Source organism: Malaclemys terrapin, chromosome 13 (assembly GCF_027887155.1).
Source record: "Malaclemys terrapin pileata isolate rMalTer1 chromosome 13, rMalTer1.hap1, whole genome shotgun sequence".
Lineage (NCBI taxonomy): Eukaryota > Metazoa > Chordata > Testudines > Emydidae > Malaclemys > Malaclemys terrapin.
In genome coordinates this window covers 16706760-16734298 of record NC_071517.1, presented here as the reverse complement: position 1 = coordinate 16734298, position 27539 = coordinate 16706760, and the positions used below count along the sequence as shown (strand labels likewise).

Genomic DNA, 27539 nt, shown 5'->3' with positions numbered 1-27539 from the left:
TCCCCGCCTCAGCCAATCCCTTCCGGGGTCACGGCCCGGCCGCCCCAACGGCCACTTTCTAGGCTCGCCGAAATATTTATTTAGAGGCGGACTCGCCACGGATGTTTCGCGTCCGCTTCTGTAAAACGCGCGAAGGGGTGAAAAAAAATGAACGGAAAACGTCGGTTATGGAGAGAGCCCCGCGGTCGCGCGCGCGGACCCGGTTCCCTTCCGGGTCAGGAGCGGCCATTTTGTGGCGTTAAGTAGGAGGGCGCGGACTCTACCTCGCTCATTTGCTAGTAGCAGCGGTGAGAGGAGAGTGGCCGCTGCGCTGCATTTGCCCTTCCCCCTTCTTGGCCTCCGATCCCCGGGCTGGGTGCCCGTCTGTCTCCTCTACGGAGCCCGTGAATCTTCTGCGATCTCGTTACACGGCCTGTAGCTTTCCCCCTTTGTGGCCTGAAGGTTGAGGCCCGCTTCGGCGTCTATTCCCTGGCTTGAGGGGCCTCCCAGGCCAGATCCGGTACCGACTCTCCTGATCTGTTCGCCAGGTTTCTCTCCTCAGTCCCGCCGCCCCTCGGGGGCCTCTGCCCGCCATGAGCTACGGGCGCCCCCCGCCTGATGTGGAGGGCATGACTTCCCTGAAGGTAGATAACCTGACCTACCGCACGTCTCCAGACACGTTAAGACGGGTCTTCGAGAAGTACGGGCGGGTGGGGGACGTCTACATCCCCCGGGACCGCTACACCAAGGAGAGCCGCGGCTTTGCTTTCGTCCGTTTCCACGACAAGCGCGATGCCGAGGATGCGATGGACGCCATGGACGGCGCAGTGCTGGACGGCCGAGAGCTCCGCGTCCAGATGGCCCGTTACGGGAGGCCCCCGGACTCCCATCACAGCCGCCGGGGGCCGCCGCCGCGCCGGTACGGAGGTGGCGGCTACGGACGCCGCAGCCGCAGGTGAGAGCCCAGCAAGGCAGGAGTGTTAGGTGGGGGCAGGGGCAGATGGTTGCTTTCCCGGGGCTATAGAGGACTTGGGAGGCGCAGGGCTGAGGGTGGGAACCCTGGGTTTGGGGGGTGGGGGGCAGTGGAGGTACAGCCTGGGGGAACCAGTGGCCCCTCTGTGACGCGGTGGAGGAGGGTGTTTCATGGCTGGGAAGGCAGGATCGGCGCGAAAACGCAGGCTTACAGAGCCACGTGGTGTCCATGGTGGCGGGGAGTGTTCGGGGGTGGGTGGTAGGCTCAGCCCCAGGCCGCTTCCTCGGAATAATGACGTCTTGTAACCGCCGCGGGGGGGAGACTTGTTCCACCTCCTCCCCGACTAGCCCAGTGCAACACGCCTTTTTCTCGTCTAACCGAGTGATTTTAACGTTGTAGCCCCAGAAGACGCCGCCGCAGCCGATCCAGGAGCAGGAGCCGCTCTAGGTCCCGCAGTCGATCCCGCTACAGTCGGTCCAAGTCCAGATCCCGCACACGCTCGCGATCTCGCTCGACCTCTAAGTCTAGGTCTGCCAGGAGATCCAAATCCAAGTCGTCATCCGTCTCCAGATCCCGATCCAGGTCGAGGTCCAGATCCAGGTCTAGAAGTCCCCCACCAGTCTCAAAGAGGGAATCTAAATCCAGATCCAGGTCTAAGAGCCCCCCCAAATCTCCCGAAGAGGAAGGAGCTGTATCCTCTTAGGAAAATGGTAATGTAGCTGGAATGCTATGCAATTTGCATGTTACTTCATAATAGCCCTTAAGTGGGGTGTATCGGGGTAGTTCTTACCATATTAACAACCTGAATCAAGTGACTCGTAATGGGAGACACTGTTCGCTTTTTGAGCAGACTTTTCAGTTATTTGGCTAGGGAAATAAATTTTTGCAGAGGACATATTTTTATGTTTTGTTGAGAGATTAATGGTTTGGTTTTAATGAAATATTGTATGAGACGCAACCTATTAATGAAAATGACTTTCTTGCTGTTTTTTATCCAACATCTGCATTTTCCCCTTTAAAGCTGCGGTCTCCTGTTTGCTAAAAGAATATTGGCCAGTATTGCAGATTTTAACTGATTTGGCTGATCCTCCAGGGACCAGTTTCTGTGGGCGTGTATTGGAGCAGGTTTGTCTTTAAAAGTTAAAGATACACTATCCTTTTGTAATGGAACATCAGTTCAGTGGTCATTGTACTGACTGGAGGTAAAATTAAGTTCTTATAGAAGTGGCAAATGCAATGCAATAAAAAAATGGAAACTAGTTTTTCCTCAAACGAACTTTAGAGGCTTCTAAGGATATACTGGGTGGGGAAAGGATAGTGTGTCTTTAACCCCTCAAACTGTTTGGTCCTGTTTTTAAAATGGAAATGGGCCTAAGATAGCTGTAAGGTTAAATAATTGTATGTTAAAATTAATGATACTGTCTCAGATTGTATTGAATGCCAGTTGGAAGATAAAATTAAGTCTAAGTATTACAAAAAATATTAGTTTCTATAACTTCTTATATGGGCTGAATTCAAGTTAAGTGTACGATTTACAGCCTGATGCTTGCTCTTCACTAACTCAGTTTAAACTAATGTGACTATTAAATGCTTCTTCGCTATCAACTTTGAATTTCAAATTTGGCCTTTGAATTAGAGGTAATGTGGTGACAAATGGGGGGAGGTGAAGCACTATACATAATCCTTAATAAAACTTAATTAAATTAGGCAAGGCCAGTTGAATCACAACCAGAAGCATACTTGAAGTCATCCCCGTAATTGGGAAGGTGCATGGTGGAAATGTGGCTGAACTGTTCTCTCTTCAAATCTAGATGCATCAGATAAATGAGAAATCTACATAAAGGACGCCTCTGGGGGAAAAGATCCTATGAATCTTCAGTCCATTGGAGAGACCCCAGGCACAAGCAACCAGCTTTTGAAAAGGTTATTTTGTAACATTTTTGTCTAACTTTTTACTTGTTTAAGTTGAGCCTCAAATGGCAGACTTTACATTTTATGTGCCATTTTGTTGCTGTTATTCAAATTTCTTGTAATTTAGTGAAGTGAACGACTACCGATTTCATTATTGGCTTGGATATTTGAGGTAAATTTTCATTTTTGTTTATATAGTGCTGGCTTTTGTTTGACTTTAAAAAAAAAAAAACTGATGGTAACTTAATTTGTTGCCTCAAGTTTCATGTTGCGGAAACATGCAGCCATTACATGCCGAGTAGCTGACTGTCAAGGAAGTGTTCTCAATTTGCCTTCATTCCTTAAATAAAATTCTGCAAAACTTTTTCAGATGTAAACTTCTTGTAAATGCTATTTGCTTTGAATTTAAATAGTATCGTCTATTCCACATTTGTATAAAACTTTTCAGGTGACAGTTGATTTTGAAAGGATTGTTTTATCAGACTCAATTCTAATCTCTTCTCTTATGTATTTTTGTGCACTAGGCGCAGTTGTGTAGCAGTTGAGTAATGCTGGTTAGCTGTTAAGGTGGCGTGTTGCAGTGCAGAGTGCTTGGCTGTTTCCTGTTTTCTCCTGATTGCTCCTGTGTAACGATGCCTTGTCGTGCAGAAACAAATGGCTGTCCAGTTAATTAAAATGCCTGACAACTGCACTTCCAGTCACCCGGGCCTTGCATAAAAATAATGGAGCATACAGTGAGCACATCTAGCTGATGATATACACACCTTATTTTTTCCAGAATGGTAAATCTTACCATCTTCTTTTATGAACTTGCATATAAGAAATGTAATGTTAAGAGCAAATGTTTCATTCCTTTGTAAGTACTGATTGGTGTATCTTTTGCTTATGACATTATGTACTATAACCACTGTCCCTGTAGTTATTAAACATTTTTCTTGGTGTTAACTTTTCTCAATCTAATGTCCGAGTCAACATTTATTTTTAGCTTATAAAGATCTCAGCAATTATATTGTGAATGTTTAACTTCTTTTCAGTAACTTATTATTGTCCATTGCTTTTAAATTGTATCAACAAGGAGTAGCTGTTTCAATACTAAGTTTAGTATATCATCTTGGTAACAAACATTTCTTTTTGAACAATACAAACTTTAAATATTGACAGCATAGGCAAGGTGCCAAGTGGCAGACCTGGTTGCTTGAAGGTCCTGCTTGTTAAAAGAACAAGTAATGAAAAACAGTACTTGTTGGATTTGCCTTTGTGCCAGCTTAAAAGTGAAGGTGGCTAATCTTGTGAGAAGTAATGGTAGTATTTTTGAGCTAGACACCAATGGAGTTGTAATTGCAGCCTGCAAGCACTATGTAGAAAACTATCTGTTTATCAAAATGCTGCCTCAGTGCACATCTAATGAAAAGTCTTGATTGCCTAATCTTCAGACTTAACAGGGATATGAGTATCAGTGGGCTTGTCTAAATTTTTAAAGTTAATGCAGTCTTGAAAGTGCACATTCTAAATAGAAACAAGGTGCACTTGTTCTACAACAAATGTCAACAATGGAATTAACTTTGTGTAGATGCTCTAAAAATTAGTGTCTATCTAATCCTAAGATGTCTAAAGTAAATTGTGAGCCACTAAACTAGAACTTTGTTCCAGTAGAATCTTACTATTCACATAATTACATATTAAATACAGAAAGGGTAACTGCATGAACATTGTTTAGATCCTTAAAGTTAAATTGTTAGTACACTATGTTTAGCTCTTAAACTGGAAAACGGGTAAGAAATAGTAACTTTCAGGCTGAACATGTAATAGTCAAGTTCCTAACTTGAACTTTGAAGAAAATCACAACCTGGCCATTATAAATCAGCATGGTAAGCTACAGTATGTAGACATGAATGTTTTGCCAGAATTTCACTTAGTCTTTCTCCTATACCTGTGATGCAATTAAAGTAGATGTAAAAATCCTCTTAATTTTATTCTCTAGGTGTGAACACAACTCTTTAGAAGAAAGTCATAACCAAATACTTTCAATAGATCTTATTCATACAATGCAAGATAAGATGAAATAATTCTGTTTAAAATTGTACTAATTAGTATACCTGCTTTCACAAGAATTACACTAAAGCCATTTAGGGGTATGATAAATTACTTTAGTAGCATGGATCTGTGGAGGAAATGCATTCTGTTTTGTGGTAAGCAAACCTTTTCCCTGCCTCTTGATCAAGTAGCATTAATTTCTCCACACAAATGGAAATGCTGTTTATCCAAAAGTTGCTTGAAGTGGAGTGCAGTCTAGTTTTCTGAGGTACCTTCTTGAATTAGAACCATCAGCTGGCAGAAACTGAAGTGTAGCTTGCTCCTGCTAGTGAGATGATCATCATTTCAATGGTGTGTCTTCCTGGGAGAGGAGAGGTAGCCAACTGTTCCTTGTCAGCATTAAAAGACTGTAAGGGAACGTGGATGTTCTTCAACTTCCATTTGTACAGCAAAGCTTCAATAGACCAGTCAGAACTGAAGGGAAAATGTCAGATGGATTGTTTTGATAAAAGTACAATCTTAGTTCAGTGCTTGTTCTGTTATTAAACTACTGTGCATGAATAAGCCCCGTAACTATAGAAGAGTGACAAACTTAAAATACAAAAAGCTTAAATACACAGCTACCCATATGTTTCTATCTTATTCGGTTGACTGGTTTAGGGCCTTGTTTGTCAAAACTCTGCCCTTTGCATCTGACTTTAGAGCCTCAAGACAAAATGCACACAAGTTAGTTTCTCCTGAAATTACCTTCGGACCTGATATGTAGTCCAGAACTGAGCATCTGGGTTCCTTTTCATCAAGAAGTACACTGTAGTTATAACATCTTCAAAATCTGCATATAGATTTTAAATAAACAATTTGAGCTGGTTATGTGCATGTTGAAATATACCTTGGAAACAATGCACTAATGATTAGAATAACTTCAGAAAGCTACAGTTGTCTAAGAAGACCTATGGTTGGAGCATAGTTCTTCAGTAAGTCTTAAACACAACAGTTGTCCTAAGTAAAAACTAACACCATTGCTCCTAGCTTTAAAGTTAGCTATTAACTTTCAGTATTTTCATCCTTTATATTTTGTTTGCTTTTTTTTTTTACCATGTTTGTTTTCATGGAACCTATAACAATACAAGTTTTCCCACAGAACTATTAAAGTCAAACACCCAGCTCTGACTTTCTTCAAGCATGCATTAATTTGCAGTTGATTAGGGAATGTTTTCTTGGTGCCAGTCACAATTTTTTGCTTCCCTCTGAAATACTATGTTGCCAACTTGACAACTTTGTCGCTAGATTTAGTGATTTTGGTTTCCCTAGCAAGAAAATGTCAAAGTGACCAGTGCCAAACCTAGCAACTTTCACTGCAAATTAGTGACATTCAGAGAAAAGTCACCAATATCTATAGTCAATCATTCATAAGTAGCTCAGTGTTAATGAAATCCATTTCAGGCTCACTACATTCTGTTGCACACCAAGTCAGTGTCATTGTCTTAATTGAGCATGTCATCAGAATGAATTCTATTCCAGGGCATCTTGGAAGATGGGATGAGACAGGGCCATGTGCCCCAGTGGGGCACTGTGCCTCCAGGAATGAAGCCCTTAGCCCCACCTTTGATCGAGGAGTATCTTGATTTCAGATGCCCTTCATTCCTTTCCCTGGCTTAGCTGCCCAGCTGTTTCCAGAAGTTAAACCCTGAAAGTGGGGGGGAGGGGGGGGGGGGGAGAAGGGGGTCCAGCTAGTGGATTTTTGTTTTAAAATCTTTCTTGGCTCCCTGCAGCAGTGAGTTCAGGTCAGATGAATGCCCCTTTTCCCCCTGGGTCTGGCCTCTCCCTTTCACTAGCCCGTCTGTTCAAATCAAGGCTGGCAAGAAAGGGTGGTTCAGCTGCAATTAATCAACCCCAGCCAACCTGGGCTGCAGTGTGCCCTTCCCAGTGAACAGAAGGCTGGGGTTTCCTTCCCAATGAGCAGAGGGCACCCTCCTGAGGATGATAGTGTACTATTATTGCTTCTGGTGTGCAATAGTGTATAGGAAGAGCAGCATGGAATGGATTTTATTAATGCTATTGAGCTGCTTGTGAATGATTTTGTGACATACGTGCCTGTGTGTGTATACTAAGGGCTTGTCTCTATTGGCAATTAACAGTGCTGCAACTTCCTCACTCAAGTGTGGAAAAACACCCCCCTGAGCACATATTGCAGCACAGTAAAGTGCCAGTGTAAACAGTGCCCCAGCGCTGAGAGCTACACCCCTCATTGAGGTGGGGTTTCTTAGAGCGCTGGGAGAGCATTGCCACTGTAGACAAGCCCTAAGCCTTGGTTGAAGTCTGGAAATTTTGTTTGGTTACAGTTTTGACACCTTTTGAGTGTTTAAAACAGCTACATCTACCAACTTTTCAGGGTGTGTTTAGTGACTTCCTGCTAGGTGGAGTTGGTGACACTGCCATGACTAAATTAAATACTACCATCACTTACTTCTTTACTTTCTCTAGCTTATTGTTATATACATTCATAACATTTTATTTGCTTATAAGTAGTCACTAACCTTCTGGTTCAAAAAATACATCAGAGGCCAGAATAATGTCTACTTGAGGCAGAGAGAGCAGATTGGGAGATATTTGGCCCCATGTAAGTCCTATAATGTGTACCCCTAGAAGGTTATTTATCTGACAGCTTCGCTCACAGTTCTTCAAGCACTGAGGCAGTTCTTCAGTATCTGACAGTATCACTTCGGCCCCACATTTAGCAGCTACTATACCAGGTAGGCTCATGCCTGCTCCAATCTAAACAAAATAAAAGATTTCAATCTCATTCATCAATTATATTTAATGCAAAGGATAACTGAAGGACGGGGGAGTATATTCTGTATCTTGCCTCAAAATGTTTAATGATGCCATTCTTTAGTTGAATTCATGGTAACTTTAAAACTACATGTTCACCTCTGAACTGCCCTTGCTCAGGAGAAAAGACATTTGTATTTGATCTGTAGCAGCAGTGGTACACCACAGATACAAATTTAAGAATGTCATGAATCTTTCTTGTTTCTGTTCTTGTAAATATAGTGAAGTGGATGGAATCCTACATGCTTAAACATGTTATTCACACAGATAAATCCTGCAGTTCATAGATGAGCAAAACTTATATTTAACAGGAAGCCCCTTCGATGGCTCCTAACTGGTGCTTCCATAAATCAGCCTGCAAAAATATCTGCGTTAATTATGGTTTTACTATATCACTCCTTTGAGTATTTGGGCATTTTTCCACTGTTTGACCAAAAGAACTTGCAAACTGTTTCATGAATCTCCAACCACAAAAGTTACCACAGTAATTTTTTGACATTAATTGGATCAAAGGTTAGACCTTTTTAAGACACATGGGCAGAACAGAAAATAAATGCCAAAAGGCAGATCACGAAGTAGGATCATTTAGAATTATATTAATACTGAAGCAGAAATAGGAAAAAAGCATCCTGCAGCTTACCTAAATAAAAAAAGAAATCAAAATTAAAACTGATGGAGAGTTAAGACAAGTAACCATGAGCCTACTGGTTTTTTTTTAAAGGTAAGTTTGTATGATCAAAAAAATCTTTCAAGACTACTTTTACCTCCAAAATTCTCTTGCCAGGTAGCATTCTTCTGTGAAACCATAGGTACTGAGCAAGAACCACAGCACAGGGCCAAACGTACATGCCATATTGGGAATCCAGGACCTGAAACAATAAGCCCCTTCTATGATCTTTGGCAGCACCATAAACCACTTTGAAAGAGGCAGAAAAATATTACATTAGTGCATTTTTACTCTAGTCGTGCTTTGGTCACTCATTTTGAGCCTGATCCTGAGCTATCCCTACTTCAATTGACCTGTTATTTTCTGCTCATATGTAATTCAAACAAATTGTACATCCCTACAATTAAGTTATTTTCCACATGGCTAGAGCTTTCCCACTTGATTAGCAAAGACTCTTGCCTCACCCTCCTGTTTAACTTTTCTAGACTAGTAAAGATTTAAGCATGCAGTCTTGTGCTTTACCAGTGCAAGTTTGAAATACATCAAGCAATGACACTTCTACCATCTTGTTTTGGGATATTATTCCACAATCTAATGGTCTGGTTCTGGAATTTTCATTCAGCTAAGTAGTCCTATTGCAGCAAAAGAGCATAGGTAGCACACATTAGTAAGGAATTTAGGATCAAAGGGAATCTTTGTTAAATTTTTATTCTGAAATTTTGCCTAGATTTACTTTTTCTTGATTTCATCCCATTTTTCCTTGGTGAAAGATCTCTCCTGCAGTCTTTACTCAGGCAAAATTCCTGTTAAAGTCAATTTGTGCCTAGATATGGTGATTTCAGTGCATTTTAGACCCAATTATCTATGTCTATATCAGTTCTTCACAATTTAAAAATGAAGGCCCTCTGTGTCTACACAGTCAAAAGAAATGAGTTTACCAATGATTCCAAGTATCAGAGGGGTAGCTGTGTTAGTCTGTATACACAAAAACAATGAGGAGTCCGGTGGCACCTTAAAGACTAACCAATTTATTTGTGCATAAGCTTTCGTGGATAAAAAACCCACTTCTTCAAAGCTTATACCCAAATAAATTGGTTAGTCTTTAAGGTGCCACCAGACTCCTCGTTGTTTTACCAATGATTGTTTATCTGGGATTGAATAATGGGTTTTAGCCTATTTATTACATGGCTTGGAGGAGTCTACACAGGTCAGAGCAAACAGGTTATATGCTGCATTTCAGCTGTATAGATAGGGCCTAAGGCACTTACTGTCAGAAAGGCAGCTCACTTGCAGGGCTTCTAAACAAGTGAGCACTAAATAGGTTTCTTATTTTAGTTTTCTTAATGCAGTCTCACAAATAACATTTTTACCATTTAAAACAAATATTTTCAATCAATTCAAATTTTTGCAGGAGTTAGAAACTATTTGTTCAAATTTAATGAATGTAGAAATTCAAAAATAAAACCACTATTTGATCATTCCATTCCATAAATGTGTTACTACTTCATCTTTAAGCATCCAACAAAGTAGAATAGTGAATTCTGTGCTAGAGCTACACGTGCACTTTTGAGCCAAACAATTTATAAAATTTACTTTCAACTTTTCTAGAAGGTCCTGTCCCCATCCCCCACTTTATTTTTTCCAGTAATGCCCAGAGGCCCCAATTTAGGTTGGAGCCTCCTTATGCTAAGAAGGTGCTGTACATACAGTGATTTCTGCTATACAGGGGCATATTGTGGGTCTGAATTTATTGGACTAGATAAGAACAAATGATACAAAGAAATCCAGGGAAAGAATACAAAATCTAGGCCTTTTTGTTGTTATATCTTTATAAAAAATCCTGCCCCTCTTTTCCATCCCCACATGGCTCAGCGTTCCTGGCCCCTGCTCCCCGATTAGGGGAGGAAGGAAATCAGGCTTCAAAACGAACTGAAGGGCTATATGTGTAAATGTATCAGCACCTCAGGAATCAGCACCACCAGCTCTGGCCTCGGCTCTTCTCTTTCTTGCTCGTCCTGCTCTTCCGCAAACCTGTACTCCTTGACACTGAACCGCGGACCCTCATCGCACATTGAAACCACTTCTCTAGTGGCGACGGCGTCTGCTGCTCCGATAACACGCACCTCTTCCCCTGTGCTGACTTCCCCCATGAGCTAACTGACACCAAAGCAGGCCAATCGCAGGCAAGAACGTTTAAGGCAGGGTCTTGTCAAGGTCCAACCATCGGTAGCTGGCTGAGAGGGTCTGAGACCCGGGAAGATAAAATGGCACAAAGGTCCGCCCTCTTCCTTCCCTTAATCCCTTCCTGCAGTCTCCTAGCTCCTCCCCGGCAGCAGTGCACGTGCTCTGAGTCTGCTGTTGCAGCGTGACTCTGAAGTTAGGGTCACCAACAGCAAGTGTGACAAATTGGGATTTTTGGGGGGAGGTGTAGTTGCCCATATAAAACAAAGACCCTAATATTGGGATAATCCCGATAACATCACCTTCTGCTTGCAGGAGAATAAAGCGCAGCACATTTCTGGGGTAGTATCCAGGCCCACACCACCCCCTCCTTCCCTTATGAAAACAGCAAAGACTTAAATTGCAGTGGGCATTTGAAGGCCAAATCCTGTACTCCCACTCCAGACTAGTATCAGAGGGGTAGCCATGTTAGTCTGAATCTGTAAAAAGCAGCAGAGGGTCCTGTGGCGCCTTTAAGACTAACAGAAGTATTGGGAGCATAAGCTTTCCTGGGTAAGAACCTCAGAACCACTTCTGAGGTTCTTACCCATGAAAGCTTATGCTCCCAATACTTATGTTAGTCTTAAAGGCGCCACAGGACCCTCTGTTGCTTCTTACTCCAGACTAAACCTTCTGAGTTTTGATCCTGCTCCCTTTGAAGTCAATAGGAGATTTGCAGATATAGGGAATGCAGGATTTGACCCAAAGATTATTGCATATGACAATCTCTTCCCTAGCCAAATACATGCCCTGAAGAGTTACTGTCTCAGTTTGTGGGAAGTTACAATAATTAAGGAGTTTGATCCTGTGACACTCAATCATGTGGGAAGTCTTTTACTCCAGTGAGCAAATCTGTAGGCTCAAGCCTTAATTTAGGTTTATTTAAGAAATGGTGGCTCAAGCTGAGGGTCATAGCCACCCTCCCTTTCTTCATGAGTAGGTGAGAGAGAGAACCAGGAAACTTTTTTTCTCTTGTAACGTGGGATCACAAAATGGGAAAGGTTGAAAACTGCTGATCCTAGTGGAATCATATGGAAGACAGAAAGCCTTTTCTTGCTGTCATTAAAACTCATGCTGACTTCAATGGGAGTTTTACCAGTGCAGTGTTTTAACACTGTACAATTTTGCCCTAAATTAACTCAATGTATTTCCATTTAGCAGGATTTAAAACTATCTCTTGAAATTTGTTAAATGGAACTGCCTGGAATTCCCTCCTGCAAGCCATGATCTCAGGATCTACCCTGGTTTCCATCATTCCATCTTATTAGAAGTCTCAATTTCCAAAAAAACAGTGTTTGGGAGCTTTGCACAAATAAATATTGTTCTTATTGGGATGATAAACATGATGAAACAAGCTGCCTGTTGAAAAAGTTTTTTTTTTTTAAAACAATGTTTCTGACTTGTTTTCAATTAAGACCCACAAAATATAAACACTGAAAATACCGTGTTGTGTGTCATTGAACCAATGAAAACAATACAATAGACAAAAAACCCACAAACCCAATTGAACAGTTGCTACAAAAGGTAAAAGCTAATTTGTCAGTGTGGTGATTCCAGTGGCTGCAGACCCCCCCCCCCCTTTTAACCTTTCAGAGCCCCAACCCATGACAAGCTGAGCCACCTTAGCTCCCCTAGGAGCCAGAGGGAAGGGACTGAGGGTGCTGCTCAGTACATGTAAGTGTCTGAAAAGACAATGGGCTGGTGGAAGTGGAGGAGGGTGGAAAGAAGAAGGGAGGGAAATCAGGGAGCGCAGAGACAAAGCGGAGCGAGGGGGAACCTGGAGAAGAGAAGCACAAGAAAGGAGGGTAGGTGGAGCAGGGAGCTGCCCTGCTCAGCCCTAGGTACCTCCCTCCCTCTCGCTGACGTTTCCTTCTCAAGATGGCGGCAAAGACCCCACCTCTCCGGGTCCGGCGCGGCCAATCATTGCTGGGAATGGGCAGGGGCGCGTGGCGGAACGGAAGTCAATGACCAATAGGATCGCGCCGCGGCGCTCGTGGGCGGGGCTCCGGTCTGGCTGAGGTAGAGGTAGCGGCCGGGGTGAAATTTCTCGAAGCCTCCAGGCCGCGGGTTTGGCGGAGTGGCGGGCGGCCCTGGCTGGGAGCCGAGCCGGCGACGGGGCCGGGATTCCCTAGTGGTGCCGGCGGCCACAGCAGCGGGTCCTGGGGCCTGGAGCGGAGGAGGCGGCTGTCGGGGCCCGTCCGGGAGCGGAGGAGGTGGCGGGCCCCGGCCCCGGGTCGCCGAGCATGAATCACAAGAGCAAGAAGCGGATCCGGGAGGCGAAGCGCAGCGCCCGGCCCGAGCTGAAGGACTCGCTGGACTGGACCCGGCACAACTACTGCGAGACCTTCCCGCTGAGCCCGGCGGCCTGCACGGTGCGGACCGGGCTGGGGGGAGCCCGGGGGTCGGCTCCTGCCACACCCGAGCCTGGGGAGGTGCACGGGGGGGACACGCCTCGTTCCAGACCTGAGCTCCAAGGGGAGGGGGCTTTACGGTGCGGGCTGGCCAGGGGGGTCGGTTCCTTGGCACGGGGATTTCCAGGCTGAACTCGGATCCTGGGGTACAGAGCTTAGGGTCTCTGGTGAGGGAACGGTGGAGCCCCCCCCCCCCCCAGATGCCCCAGGAAGAAGAGGAACCCAGGGAAGGGGGTTGGCGCGTCCCTAGAGCATCCATCCAAGGTGTGCGTGGGAGCTCGCAGAGGGGGAAGCTGGGAGACTTCCCCCACCCCCCCAGATATGAAGAGGAGGGGGGGAGGGGACAGGCGGCTCTGTGGTTCCCTAAGGCAGGAGGCTGGCTTGGGAGAGCAGCGCAGTGTTGCGCCGGACCCGTGGCCTAGTCCTATGAAGCCAGCAAATTATTTATAGCCAGGGGTGCTGCTGGTACTTCACCCCAAGGCAGCTAAGAAATTGCCAGGGTCTGGCCCAAAAAGCTTCAGTCTAAACTGGGTATCGTACAAGCTGCGGGAGAGCAAGGGACTGGCCAGATCATGGGAAAGGGTTGGCATGCATCGCATTGCCTTCTTACTAGAAGTAGCTTCCTCCTTCCTTGAGAGAGGGAGGGAGTGCCTCGTGCTGCTCTTCCTTGAGCGTGACTCCTAGGATTCAGGTCTGGTGGAGCGCTCCCCTTCCCGGAAGCTCGTCAAGCACGTTTTTGATGCTGGAGTATGAGTGCGGGGAAGGGGCAGGAGCTGTAGATAATGGGCAGTATGTGGGCTTAAAGGAAAGGAAAGGAAAATGCTTGGAAATGGGGAAAAAAGCTATTGTCATTTGGTTAACTGTCCTAGTGGTGGATGATTGTTGATCCTACAGTATTTAACTAGGTGACCTGAAAGAAGATTCTGGGAGATGCATAGAAATGTCTGAGGAAGACAGGATGGGGTGAATCAGAGGATGGATAATAAAAAACAAAATAATAAAAACAGGATTGACAAGGGACTTGGGAAAACCTCTGGATTCTATAGTGGTGTGTATTTTTACTAAATACAGACATGCCTACTTAATTCAAAGGTAGTTTCTAAATCCCTTCCCCATGGTATCAGGGGGAGGAAGAAATAGAATTCTCACATCACAAATAGCAGAGTAAAATGCTGTGCAAGGGGGACTGTTTGCCAGGCTTCAGGCTATGTATTTTCTTACCCCTAGTGGATCTTGGGTCACGTCTACAGTGAAGAGCATAAAGCAAAATTTAAATATGCTCATGTTTCTCATGATGTTGGTGATGTGTGTAGGAGCAGGAACAGAGACTTATTACAGTTGGGGTCTGACACTGCAGTATTGTGTAGGGGAAGGCTAAAATTGCATGCACTCAGTGTAATGTCTCCATATCCTCTAGATTTGAATGCAAGTGTAGGGCTTGCCAACGTAAATTTACCAGATGCAGCTTAAGCCTGGCCTACACTTACAAGTTAGGTCGACATAGCTACAGCACTCAGGGATATGAAGAATTCATACCTCAGAGTGCTGTAGTTATGCCAATTTAACCTCTGTGTAGACGCAACTAGGTCAATGGAAGAATGCTTCCGTCAATCTAGCTACTGCTGCTTGGGGGTTGGATTATCTACAGCAATGGAAAAACCTGTTCTGTCACTGTAGGAAATGTCTACACTATGGTACTACAGCTATAGTGTAGACATCATTTTAGGCACCAACCTTTAGAAACTTGGCCTGTGGTGATTAAGGTGGTTTGTGGTACATTACAGTTCTCTTTTCCCAACTGTTCTCTGATTTTTACAGGATAATGTGGAAAGGGCAGATGCACTCCATTTATCGGTGGAAGAATTTGTTGAGCGTTATGAAAAGCCTTATAAGCCTGTAGTTCTGTTGAATGCTCAGATGGGCTGGTCTGCCCAAGAGAAGTGGACTCTAGAACGCCTGAAGCGCAAGTACAGGAACCAGAAGTTCAAGTGTGGTGAGGACAATGATGGGTACTCTGTGAAGATGAAGATGAAATATTACATAGAGTATATGGAGACCACACGTGATGACAGCCCCCTCTACATCTTCGACAGCAGCTATGGAGAGCACCCTAAGCGCAGGAAACTCCTGGAAGACTACAAAGTGCCCAAGTTCTTCACCGATGACCTATTCCAATATGCAGGAGAGAAGCGCAGACCACCTTATAGGTACAGTATCCATGAGGTGGCGATGGGATGTAGATTCCAGTTTCTTCTGTCAGTTGCTCACAAGCAAACTAACTTTACTTTGATTATAAATATCTCAAATTATCATGCGAATATGGAATAGAGGAGAAAACTCAGAGTAAGTTCTCCTGAGTTCTGTTAACAGCTGTTGGTACAGACTTGCTATGTGACTTTAGACAAGTTGCTCCGTGCCTTAGTTTCCTCATCTGTAAAAAGAGAATAATGCCTACCCCAGAGCCATGTTGTGTGGCTGTAAAGTGCCTTAGAATTTTCAAATTATGTTACTGGGCTCAAGTTTACTATTAGGCCTTCAATGAGACTTTGGTTGTGCTTAAGTCCAGCCCTGCTAAAGCAAGCAGTATTTTAGGTCATGTCTAGATTAGGGCTAAAACTGTACAGCAGCACTGCTGTTGTAGCTCTTCAGTGTAGACAGTATCTGTTTGCATAGGTAATCCACCCTCCCCTGAGAGGTGGTAGGTAGGTTGATGGAAGAATTCTTCCATCAACCTAGTGCTGTCTACACCAGGGGTTAGGTCGACATAACTATGTGTCTCAGGGTTGTGGATGTAAGATTCCAATGCAGACCAGCCCTAGGAAAGTGTCAGGTTTAGGTTAGACTTAGCTAGTTCATGTTAGCTCCATATTTCATACAAGCTCTGCCTAAAGGCTTTTCTACACTAGAGTTTTTACTTTAACTGCCTATCAATTAACCGTAATTGTCTCAAAGTAGTGAAGGTTTTTATGAAAGCTAATTTAGATGCTCCCCACACATTTGGACTGGCTTGCACTACAAAGTTAACATCGATCCAACTATGTAGCTCAGGGAGTGAACAGTTCTTGTGTTGGGGGTATTTGCCATTTCCAGCACTGTCACCTGGTCATAATTGATGTTCTCAAAGCATCTTATTGAAATAGGACTCACAATTCCCTTGTTTGAGTGCTTAATTCATAATCTCTCTTCTGCCCATAGAAACCTGCATTTATTTCCTTCTGTTGTGGACATCTATTAGTGATTAACCCCACTTAAGATAACAGTATCTAGTATGATATCTTGCGTACATTTTCATATCCTGTCCCAGACCAATTGAGATCACTAAGGATGGGTGTAACATTAAGCCTTCGAAGCAGTAGTTCTCTGCATGGAGAAAAATGATTTGCATATCTTCCCAACGAGACTATTGGGGAATTAACTATGACCAGGTAAATGATGCAATGGTGAATAGAAAGTCACAAGTGAACAGTGTGTGGGTGATGAAAGCTGTCTTAACTTCATCTTCTTAAGATGTTTTTTGTTTATTCCTCATTGGATCAAGAATTGTAGAACAGCACATCTATAGATGCTACTCACAACCAGGAAAAAGCTTAGAAAAACACAATTACCATTTTATACACCAGGTGGTTTAGGTCCTTAAAACAGATGTAATCATCATCTACTGAGGAACAGTTTCTGATTTCTAAACAATTTTTATTGTAATATAAACAAACAAACCCTTGCTCCAAGAAACTAAGAAAACAATTGCCATTATTTATATAGGTCGTAGGCAAAAATGTTATGCACTTTTTGCTGCAGTATTAAACTAACAGTCCCTATAGTCAATGCTTTGCTGCCAACTCTGCTTCTAGTGCCCAAACAAAGAAAAATATAAAGAGCCATGTTAATTTCAAGCTGTGGTAGAAATGGAAGGGAAACATGCTTGCTTAATGGAAAGTTCATAGAAGAAAGTAATTATCTCTTGTAATGCACCTGGATGTTTGGTTCTCTCTGCCTCCCCTCCCCCCTCCCCGTGCAGATGGTTTGTAATGGGCCCACCTCGATCAGGAACAGGAATTCATATAGATCCTCTGGGAACCAGTGCTTGGAATGCCTTAGTCCATGGACATAAGCGCTGGTGCCTCTTCCCTACCAGCACTCCCAGAGAGTTGATCAAAGTGACACGTGAAGAAGGAGGGAACCAGCAGGATGAGGCGATCACTTGGTTCAGTATCATATACCCTAGGACGCAGCTCCCCACCTGGCCTCCTGAATTCAAACCCCTGGAAATTGTGCAGAAACCAGGCGAGACCGTCTTTGTACCAGGTATGTGTGGCTGTCTCCAATGGAAATCTGTAGTAGTATGGGAGAACACGTATTTAGATGTATCCTTGTTGAAAAAGTATCCACACTTGTTTACATGGTCCTCCATTTTCCAATCCTGTACACTATAGGACACTGTTTAAAACCATTTTTATGTTGCCCTTTGAATATCCAAAACATAAATGCCATGTATGTTCCCCTGTTACAGGGGACTGATGGCATAACAAGCAGGACATGTGTGCTTGGGAAAAGGATCCTGAACTAAACTATACAGTGAGGAAGTAATCAAAGCATGGAAGAATAGAGGCCTTTGAAGACCAATAACTTTCTCTCATTCTCTGTTTTCTTGGGTTACTGACAGTGTAATAAATGACAGGATTTGTGAGGTGTGAGGAAAAAGTCATGCAAAAATGCAGACAGACCCCATCCATCTTCTTTTTTCCACCACTTTAATTTCAAATGCAAGATTATGCCGTAGCTTCTAAAAGTGTCTCTATTAAAAGGGCATAGCATTTCTATGAAATTGATGCACACTTACACCTCCTTTAATTGGGAGGGGAAGGAGCACCACTGTTGGATAGAGCAGGGGAGTTTGACACCTGTATTCTATTCTTATTTGTCCTTGACCTGCTATGTGAGCTTGAGCAAATCCTTTATCTCCCCTCTGTGCCTGTTTACTTCTCTGTAAAATGGGGATGATGATTTCATGTTTGCAAAGTGCCTTGTAATAATCTTGGCACTTAGTGCCTTTTTATTATGTCTTCAGTTAAGAAGGCTTTGGAGCCTTATCAATTTCCATTATGAATCCTGGCTTTATTTTTTTATGGGATTACAACATGACCATATGAACCTCTCTAATTTTACCCTTTTATGGAAAAAAGCAACTTTAAACATTTCTATTTAAAAAAAAAAAAAAGTAGTGAAATTCTTCAAGCTAAAAACTCCTTTGAGGGTGAAAATTGATCTGCAGTTAGACCTTGGGCCTTTGTGCAGCTTGGGTCACAGTGGCATTTGCAGTTAAGCAAGCTGTCAGTAGCCAGATACTCAGAAATACCACTTAACCAAAAATGAAGATTTAACTTATAGTGTGCTGGAAAGTTCTGTCACTGAACTTGAAGAATACTGCACTGAGTCAAAGGATTACAGCTTTCCGATAGGGGCTTATGTATGGGGGGAAATTCTGGAATAAGAGAGCTAGGAAAAAGCCTGCAGGCAGTCTTCTGTACTTGGCCATCATATGGGGAAGATGTTGGAGTGTGAGTGGAGGGACTTCCTGGTATGAAGGTGTGATGATCCGGGTCCAAAAACTCAAAAGAAGAATAGATGCTTTAAATCCCTAAAATGAGCAGTTGAACCAACTGATTGTATATTGTACTATAAAAGTGTATCAGTAAGGCCTTTTATGGAGGCTTGTAGTGTTCTGAACTTGATTGTCATGAGATGTGTACAACTTTGGTTATGACTTTATAATATACACACACATAAATTCATAACCACAGACCAGTCTTAATATACATGCAACTCCACCTCTTAATGTGGGCTCTATGAGCTATTGCTGATTCCATCTGCTGAGGAAGGATATTTCAGTGGTTAGGGCCCTTGCCTGGGACTTGGGAACTGAACTTGGTTCTCCCTGCTTTGCCACACACATGATGTGTGGCTTTAGGTAAGCCACTTAGTCTCTTGGTGCATCAGTTTCCCATCTGTAAAATAACTGCACTGGGGTATTGAGAGGAAATGCATTGGAGATTGTGAGGTGCTCAGATACTGTGGTGATGGGGCCATACAAGTACCTTAGATAGATGTATCTACAATACTTTAGATAAACAATATAAAAAAGTGTGTTTAAAAGTTGCTCTTGCATTGCATTTTGTAGGTGGCTGGTGGCACGTAGTTCTCAATCTCGATACAACCATTGCCATCACACAGAACTTTGCCAGCTGTACCAACTTCCCTGTGGTATGGCACAAGACAGTAAGAGGGAGGCCAAAATTATCAAGGAAGTGGTACAGGTAACGGTGCAGTAAATTCTGTTCCTATTTCTAATTTCCAGGCAGTTGAAGGGATAGTCCAAACACTTTCTTTCAAAGCAAGACATGCAGCTGGAATAACACCAATAGTATATACTTGCGTACAACTTTCTTGGGGGAAAAACACATTGAGTCATTTTAAAGACATGTTTTCTAAACTATGTCCTGCTTTTTACAGCAACGTTTCTTGGCTCCCTCCCCTGGAGTTGGTAGCTTAGTCTTGCTGTTTGGGGAAGGATCTGATCTGGATTTCACCTCTCGTGGAGCTGACTTGATGAGTTCAAGTGACATGCATAAAACGTAGACGATGCAATCTGAAAATTCTTTGCTAAGAATGATAAAATGTAGAGGCAGTAAGTTAGTAAACTAATGCTCTAAATCAGGGATTGCCAAAGTGTGGTACATGTTCCACTGGTGCTGCGTGAGTTTGATGTTCCATCAGTTACTTCACAATTTTTTAAGAAGGTGGTACGTGATCCAGTATGCTGGGTGTTGCTGCTCTAAGCATTTAAGGGGAATTTAGTACTGGTGAAAGGATTTATGTTAGCGGGCATGGAGATGGGAGTCCTGTTATTTGCCTTGGAGATGGAAGTCCACTATCCCCTGGAAAGGATGTATCTTTTCCCCTGATCTGCAGAGATAACTACTATGGTGAGACTTTCTTATTCTCCCTTCCCATTCACTCTCTGGTTCTGCAGAGACCACCACCAATAAGGCTAATTGTGATGTGGTTCTTGTAACATGGACAAGGCTGTAGTGGTAGGAGCTGAGATTCTGCTAACTAGCCATCAGGTAGCAACAACTTTAGGTCACTACTGAGGTGGCTCATGTTTATCCATGTAAACTAGGAATTAAAGGCTTCATATGCCTTATTGATTTCTAGAGATGTCTATTGTCCAGATCTAGCATCTTATGGAAACCTTTAAATTCAAGGTATTTTTCTCACCCAGTAGCCTCTGAATATAAGCGCAGTTTACTTCTAACTACTTCAAATAAAAAAATAGGCAACTCAGTTATCACTACTAATTCCATTCTCCCTTCAGGAGGACCTTTATTGATATCAAAATCTTGTTAATGTCCTCTACTCTGATGTTCGGTGTTAGAATATTAAATTGAGGTAAAATAACTATGGAAACTATATAAAAACCCATCAAAGCTAGAGTGCAGGCAGTTGCACAATGCTACGTGATGTACCTTGCTAGCAAATCATTATCTGTTGCTCTTGCATTATCGTGGCAGTGGACAGATTTTGTGGTGTATGCTAGTGTAAATTAAAACCATGCTAGAGTAAATTCAAACCCATAAAAGCAAGGACAATCTTTTGTTTCTCATTGTGTTCTAATTGCTAATCATGATGGTTGTGTTTAGGATCCTAAAACAAGAGCATCCTGACCTGGCAGTGTTGGCTGATTCAGTTGATCTACAAGAATCGACAGGTATTGCTTCTGATAGTTCCAGTGATTCCTCCAGTTCCTCTAGCTCCAGCTCCTCGGACTCTGATTCAGAGGTAAGGATTTGACACTGCAGATGACCCTTATCCCATGACTATGCTACCCTTTTAAACCAGTTGTCGAAGGAGCCTTGCCTGTTTCTTTTCTAAAAATACATACAATCTCCCTGACTCACAACTCTCTAGTGGGTTTGAAGGTAACAGTTGAATAAACGTTAGACTCCAAAGTTAAATCCTAAACTTCAGAGAAGCTAATGGTGTGCAAATATAAAGCAAAGGACTGGACCAGTGGGGATCTTGGTGAAAGTTTTAGTCTTCTGTGAGGGTTGGCTCACTCCTCTTGCCAAAACAAACTTGGCTTTGAGGCATTCCTGATTCTCTGTGCTCCCCAGAATCCATCTTTTTATGCTTAATATACCTCGCGCTGCTTCTTTCACCATCTTCTAATGGCTCCACTGGCTTCCCATTTGTTTTGGCATCCAGCTCCTTGCAGATCTTCTTCCCTTGCTTTTAAGTTGCATGGATATACTCCCAACTTCTTTGAGACCTTGTCACTTCCATGAGTAGGGACTTGTGTAGACCCTGCCTCCTCTCTCCGGCCATACAGTGTTCACGTTCTGACACCTGGAAACATTCTTCTCATTTTCTTTCCCATCCTTCAAACTTTCTTCTTTTGCCACTCAGTAGTAATATCTATTAACTGACTCTTATTAAATTGCATAACTAATTCTTTAAGGTGTTCAGAGGAACCTGAATGAGAGATTCTCATCCAAAAATTCTTAGTGGGAGGGAGGGTGAGTTTGAGTTCCCACCAACCTTTACAGCCTTTGAGAAAATTTGACTAGTTTAGTACTTGCACAGCACCTTTCACCTGAGGCTCTTTATTCACTTTACAAATTTCTATCTACCCTTATAAGGATAGTTTTACTTTCTATTTTTTGTAGATGGGGAACAAGGCCACAGAGTTTGGGCCAAGATTTTTTTAAAATGTGACTAGTGATTTTGGTTGCCCAACTTGAGACACCTTAAGTAAGTGACTTGACTTTCCAGAAAGTGCTGAGCACTCAGTCTGAAAATCAGGGGCCTTTGGGTGCCAGATTAGAATACCTGTAAATCTTAGCCTAAGTGTATTGCAGTAAGTTGCAGGGCATGCAACATGCTCTCTTGTATAGAAATTGTGATGCTTCGGGGAAGAACATGCATGATAACTTCTCTGGTGACTGTATTAGCACAGGTGTGGTTCACTGTCAGATCTTCTGAGTAATAACTGAAGGTTTGTATTTCCCTGCATTGATTTGTTTATTCATTTTGTCTTTCTCTGTACTTAGTGTGATTCTGGCTCTGAGACCGAAGGGATGATGCATCGGCGGAAAAAGAGAAGGACTTGCAGCATGATGGGTAACGGTGACACTACCTCTCAAGATGACTGTGTGAGCAAAGAACGCAGCTCCTCCAGGTGACCAGATGTGACAGCTCTTTCTTTTTCCAAACAAAAGACGTTTTAATGCAGGGATGGCAGGGTTAAGTTAGGCTGTTCCATCATGCATGGGATGCGGGGGGGTGGAGGATGAGGGGGCAGGCTAGATTGTGAAACAGCTTGCCACTGATGATGTCCTCTCTCCTCTCCCTTCTTCCCCAATTCTAATTACGTTGCCCTGCTCCAAACAGGAACTTAAGATCTTCTCTTTAAAAAAGAAAGTGCCAAGGAGAAATTTTACATTATTTAATAAACAGTTTTTATAACTTTTTTCTAATCATTTTTTAATATAGAAGGAATGCTCCAATTGCTGGGGATGAACTTGGGAGTAGCGGGGCATTTTGCGGGGAAAGTGGAATATCAGATTCAATGCCCATTGAGGAGCATAATTGTGTGGTAAATTGGCAAAGGGAGGAATAACCAGCAAAAAACAAGGCTTGATCACCTGAGCGTCCAAACTGAAAAGCTTCAAGCAACTCTGTATACTTAGTCTTTCCTACTTCACTGTTGCCTGGACTACTTCAATTCTGCCTACTATTCAATTTTTGTAAGGATTAACAGATTATAAACTTCATTCTAAGGCCTTGTTGCTTTAAACACTTTAAAAAAGAGAAAAAAGAAGCTGTGCCCAAGCCTGAGATCTTAGCTGATTTGTGGAGGGAGACACTTAAAATAAATGATAACGGAATTCACTTGGTGTGAATCTATTGGGACAAGGTCTTTTCTCCCCTCCATGGGCTCCAAGGTAAGGAGGATCAGAAAACGTTAAGCACTTGGGAGATATTTACTACTAAAAAGCTATGGCAAAATGCTGGATTTAGAAACCATCCTGCTTCTGAGCAGTTGTCCCTGATTCCCTTGGGTAAAAGGTACAAGTTAACCACACTAAAGTGCTGCTTGTACCAGCCACCTCACATTCATTTATGCATCCCCTAATTCATCACAGACCTTGGGTTGCTCTGAATCTGTCTTGTGGTTGCAAGCTCTGTGATGAATTAGCAGAAAGATGCACGTAGTACTGACCCAGCTGGAGGAGTCTCGCTTCCCAGATGCATGCGTAATGTGCCTGTGTAGGCGCCTGTCTGGTCTTTCGGTACATATGGCTATCTAACATTCAGTGATACAGCACTCAACTTCTCCTGTCTTTGAGTAGTAGGCAAGTCATATGGAGTTGAGTCAAAACACCAAACTATCCTTAAATGTTTGGAGTTAACTGAACTAGCATCTTATTTCCCAGCTGAGGTTCTAATCCAGTGGTTCTCAAACTTTTGTACTGGTAACCCCTTTCAAATAGCAAGCCTCTGAGTGCGACCCCCCCACCCCTTAAAAATTAAAAACACTTTTTAATATGTTTAACACCATTATAAATGCTGGATGCAAAGCGGGGTTTGGGGTGGAGGCTGACACCTTGCGACCCCCCCATATAATAACCTTGCGACCCCCCCCATATAATAACCTTGCGACCCCCTGAGGGATCCTGACCCCCAGTTTGAGAACCCCTGTTCTAATCCCTTCTTATGATACTCTCAGTTCTGACTTCAGGCTGAGAATGAGCAGCAGAAGCTAATGAACACAGATCCTGGTTTCCTGATCTCTTAGAAATGCAAACTATATTGCAGAGCTCCATCCTTTCTGCATTTTTTCAGCCTCTTGCAGTGAAAACATTTAATTTTAATATTTGGTATATATACCTCTACCTCAATATAACGCTATCCTCGGGAGCCAAAAAATCTTACCGCGTTATAGGTGAAACCGCGCGATATTGAACTTGCTTTTATCCGCTGGAGCGTGCAGCTCTGCCCCCCCCGAGCACTGCTTTACCGTCTTATATCCGAATTCGTGTTCTATCGGGTCATGTTATATCGGGGTAGAGGTGTATTACATAAGACTAATAAGTTAGCACCTTGTCCAAGAGCCACTCTCTGTTGCCCAGATCTCTTCCAGGCCTTTCTATGTTGCAGCTCATGATTTGCTTGTTACCTCTGCCAACTCCTTAGATGACGCTGTAGTGCGGGCTGGGGTTTCAGCTGCAATTGTATTGAAGAATACCATCAATATAAGCAGAATTGTTTCTAAGCCTTGTCAAGCACGTCAGCAGCTTTATTATAAAAACAAAAACAAAAAAAACCCTTAGCCTTTTGCTTAGGCAGTATACTGCTGTCTTGCATTGTGACACTGGAAGAAAGGTTATAGTCATGACAGGCAGTGTACTTTTTTTGACAGGATTAGGGAATCTTGCGGAAGCCGCGCTCACCCCTGAGAGATAACAAGAACCGTCTAGAGGCAGCTGCCACTCGAAGCTCCGTTAGCAGCCAGCTTTGTTCTACCCCCTCAGCTCCTATCTACTCTTATGATCCTTCTCAAGTCTTCACTGCTACTTTGATCCAAACTCCTATCTTCCATCACATGCTGACTAAAGAGGACTCCTTGCTAACTACTGGGGGGAACTCCCAAGTCTAAATGACTGTGCAATGCTTAGTGCCCTTCTGTACCCCCAAAAAAGTGCACTAAATGATCAGAAAATAACCCAGCTCTGGGCAAGGACATGCCATGTGTCTTACAGTTCATGAAGTTGGCAAGGAAAACAGTCTGATACCTGTTTTTAAAGGACTGTTTTAAAACCAGCAGCTACATCCAGAAACCTACCCTGCTTTGACACTGTCATACGTTTACATGTACTGCACATGCTGAAACTAGGAGAGGATCTTGGCATCTTTGCTCTACACAAACATCCGGTGGATATTGTACCAGAGCGCTGGAAGGGAGACTAACTCTGTTATGTACTCTGAACTCGGAGGTGACTTCAAATGACTTGAAATGGCTACCTGTGAGAAGCACCTTTTGTGGTCATATTAATCTACATACACTCTGACTAAACCCAGATAGTCTAAGATGTGACACCTTAACCAGCAATGATCAAATGTACTTATGCTTGGTATCTGCCATATTAAGTATAAAAAGATTAACTGGCACTTGGATGTAGCATTGGGGCTTGAGGGAACAAGAGATGAGTGGCTTCTTGTATAGTAGAAGCCACTGAAAGTCACCATCTATCAACAGTTACCCATGAACCTTAGGTGTAGGGGGAAAACTATATAACTGAATTACAGACTTTATTCAGCCCCAGCAAGCAGCTGTCTCTTTGAGGTCATGTATTTAGGAGCTTAGTAGCACTTGCTCTGGGCTCTGTAAAAGAGTACGGGGTGGGAGGGGGGGAGGTATTTTGTCTTAAACGTTTTAAAATAACAGGTGATGCTTGGGTTCACACAGCTGCAGTGGTATTGTGCCAAGATAAAGACTCATCCCTAAGCAATCTACTAGGATGGTTGATATTAATTTACCAGGGCTTGTGCATTAAAGCTTTCCTATAGCCTTAGAGGCTGTGCTTGTGGGGAAAGGGGGGAATAACCATCTTTCTCTGATACAAAGAACACTGCACACAAGAGCCAGCTAAATGGACTGTTTCTCTTTGCACCCTCATTTCAGTTTTGCTGTTTGGGAGGGGGAACTGAAAAGAGAGGGGCAGTGCACTCTCTCTCATATAAGCCGCAATGCCTAGGCATTAGTGCAGATGTCTTCAGTTGTGGGGCACGCCCTCTGGGTGTGTGTGTGTGTGGAGTAAAATTCTGTGGGGTGCGGCTGGGGCCCAGACCAACCCCAAAGGGGGCGGGGAGGGAGCGCTGCCCAGCTGTGCTCCTGGCCTGTGCCTGGGGATCCTGGCTGCCAGCCCTGCACCCAGGATCCTGTCTGTCAGCCCCAGGCCCGGGGATATACTCCCGACCACGGTTGCTGGCCCCACATCTGGGGTCCTGGCTGCCCGCCCGGCCACAGCTGAAGGCTTCTGCCCCCAGCTGAGGATCGACCCCTGGCTGAGGGTCTGACCCCGTCCCAAGCTGTAGCCCCAGCCTTGGCCCCGTTACCATTGTCCGCATCCCCCCTCTTAGAGCCGCAGCCCCGCTCCTGGCTCTGGGTGGGGGGGGGGGGGGGAGCGTGGACAGGGTATAGGGGGCATGAGGTAAAAAGTTTGGGAATCACTGCACTAGTGACTGAATTAAAATGCAGACTGGCAACCTTAACTGTGAATTTTCTGTATACAGTGTATTAAGTAGACCCCCTGAATGTTGATTTTTAACTTGTCCTTTACTGTTTTGTGTTCCCTCTCCCATCTCAGGATATGGCCCAATCTGTTGTAAAAGTGAGCCCTGCTTATCTTGGTTTGTCAGCAGTACAGACCTTTGTTTCCAAGTCTCCTTTGTGCCAGTCACTTTTATGTAACAGAAGTGGGAGGGAGTTTGGAGGTGTGAGGCAGGTGGCTCATCAGTGCATCCCTAAGCAGGAAATCCAAGGAGTGCATTTATGGCAATAGAACACAAATGCGCAGACTTTTCTTCAAAACTGCTGCAGTCTTTCCTGCAGGGGGACTCTTCCTTAAGGCTGCTTAGCTCTGAAGATGGTTTTGTGTCAAAACATCCAAATTCCCTGGCCGAGGATGCCTGTAGTCTGCCTAGCTCGGGGCACATTGGCAGCTTGCCCAGAGCCTGCATACTGCACGTTATCTTCATAAAATGGAGCAGGCTGCAGCTGCTATCACTTAGAACAAGATAGGGGGCTGTGGTGGCTACAGGATTAGAAGGGTATCCCCCCCCCCCCCCCCCCCCCAATGGCAAGGGTTAACCTGGATTATAAAGCTCTTGGGGCTGTGGTTTGGGCCATTGCCTCGCTCCGAGGTGGCTAGCCATTGCCTACAGCAGCATGGTTACAGCTGGGCCTCATCTTAATATTTTACTGTATGAAAGAAGTCTGGGCCTGAGCCCTTGAAGTCTGTCATGGGGAAACCAACCTGCCTCCCACTGCCAAGAAAGCTGCTCCTTTTCTAGCAATTGCACAGTCTGACGCTCCAGAGTGCAGAGCACTTTTCCATGCCTACGAACAGATCAGTGGTGTGACAATAAAGCTGTCAATTAAAATGGACACCGTCTCCTCGTATTGAATGGTCTATAAGGTAACATTTGAAACTAGCAGTAGGAAAGGTAATGTCAGCTGACTTCCACAAAGCCATCCCTTGCCTCAACTGAGAAGCAATGGCCCTGTTCAGGCCGCCAGGTACAAGGGCTGGAATTCTGAACTAGAGCTACTCAAATGTTTTTCCTCGGAACGGGTTGACTTTGCATAGAGGTATATTGGGTTTCATGAAAACTTTGTTGGGAAGGTTCCTCAAGTCTAGGATGGAGTTTCTACTTAAAACCAGAGAGACAG

General features: G+C 43.8%; 3 protein-coding genes across 9 annotated transcripts; 2 read left to right on the top strand and 1 right to left on the bottom strand.

Moving 5' to 3' along the window:
* Positions 1-256: 256 nt before the first annotated feature.
* On the top strand, positions 257-3818 carry SRSF2 (serine and arginine rich splicing factor 2). 5 transcript variants are annotated; one of them, XM_054046680.1, is made up of 3 exons: positions 257-934; positions 1352-1662; positions 1974-3818. In XM_054046680.1, the coding sequence occupies exons 1-2, from the start codon at positions 573-575 to the stop codon at positions 1653-1655; spliced, it is 666 nt and encodes a 221-aa protein (XP_053902655.1). In that variant the 5' UTR covers positions 257-572; the 3' UTR covers positions 1656-1662; positions 1974-3818. The 5 variants fall into 5 exon arrangements, 3 of the variants coding, with proteins under 3 accessions (XP_053902655.1, XP_053902654.1, XP_053902656.1); XR_008446885.1 differs by having other exon boundaries at positions 258-934; positions 1352-2077; positions 2764-3818; XR_008446886.1 differs by having other exon boundaries at positions 258-934; positions 1352-2875; positions 3388-3818.
* METTL23 (methyltransferase like 23) lies at positions 3080-10628 on the bottom strand. 2 transcript variants are annotated; one of them, XM_054046677.1, is made up of 5 exons: positions 10358-10628; positions 8494-8598; positions 7435-7672; positions 5645-5729; positions 3080-5371 (listed from the first exon to the last, which is right to left on the bottom strand). In XM_054046677.1, the coding sequence occupies exons 1-5, from the start codon at positions 10544-10546 to the stop codon at positions 5188-5190; spliced, it is 801 nt and encodes a 266-aa protein (XP_053902652.1). In that variant the 5' UTR covers positions 10547-10628; the 3' UTR covers positions 3080-5187. The 2 variants fall into 2 exon arrangements, with proteins under 2 accessions (XP_053902652.1, XP_053902653.1); XM_054046678.1 differs by lacking the exon at positions 10358-10628 and having other exon boundaries at positions 8511-8582.
* A 2013-nt stretch (positions 10629-12641) lies between these two features.
* JMJD6 (jumonji domain containing 6, arginine demethylase and lysine hydroxylase) lies at positions 12642-26265 on the top strand. 2 transcript variants are annotated; one of them, XM_054047116.1, is made up of 7 exons: positions 12642-12988; positions 14846-15234; positions 17043-17329; positions 19203-19338; positions 20725-20863; positions 22135-22262; positions 24507-26265. In XM_054047116.1, the coding sequence occupies exons 1-7, from the start codon at positions 12860-12862 to the stop codon at positions 24541-24543; spliced, it is 1245 nt and encodes a 414-aa protein (XP_053903091.1). In that variant the 5' UTR covers positions 12642-12859; the 3' UTR covers positions 24544-26265. The 2 variants fall into 2 exon arrangements, with proteins under 2 accessions (XP_053903091.1, XP_053903092.1); XM_054047117.1 differs by lacking the exon at positions 24507-26265 and having other exon boundaries at positions 22135-22553.
* The last annotated feature ends 1274 nt before the right edge of the window (positions 26266-27539 follow it).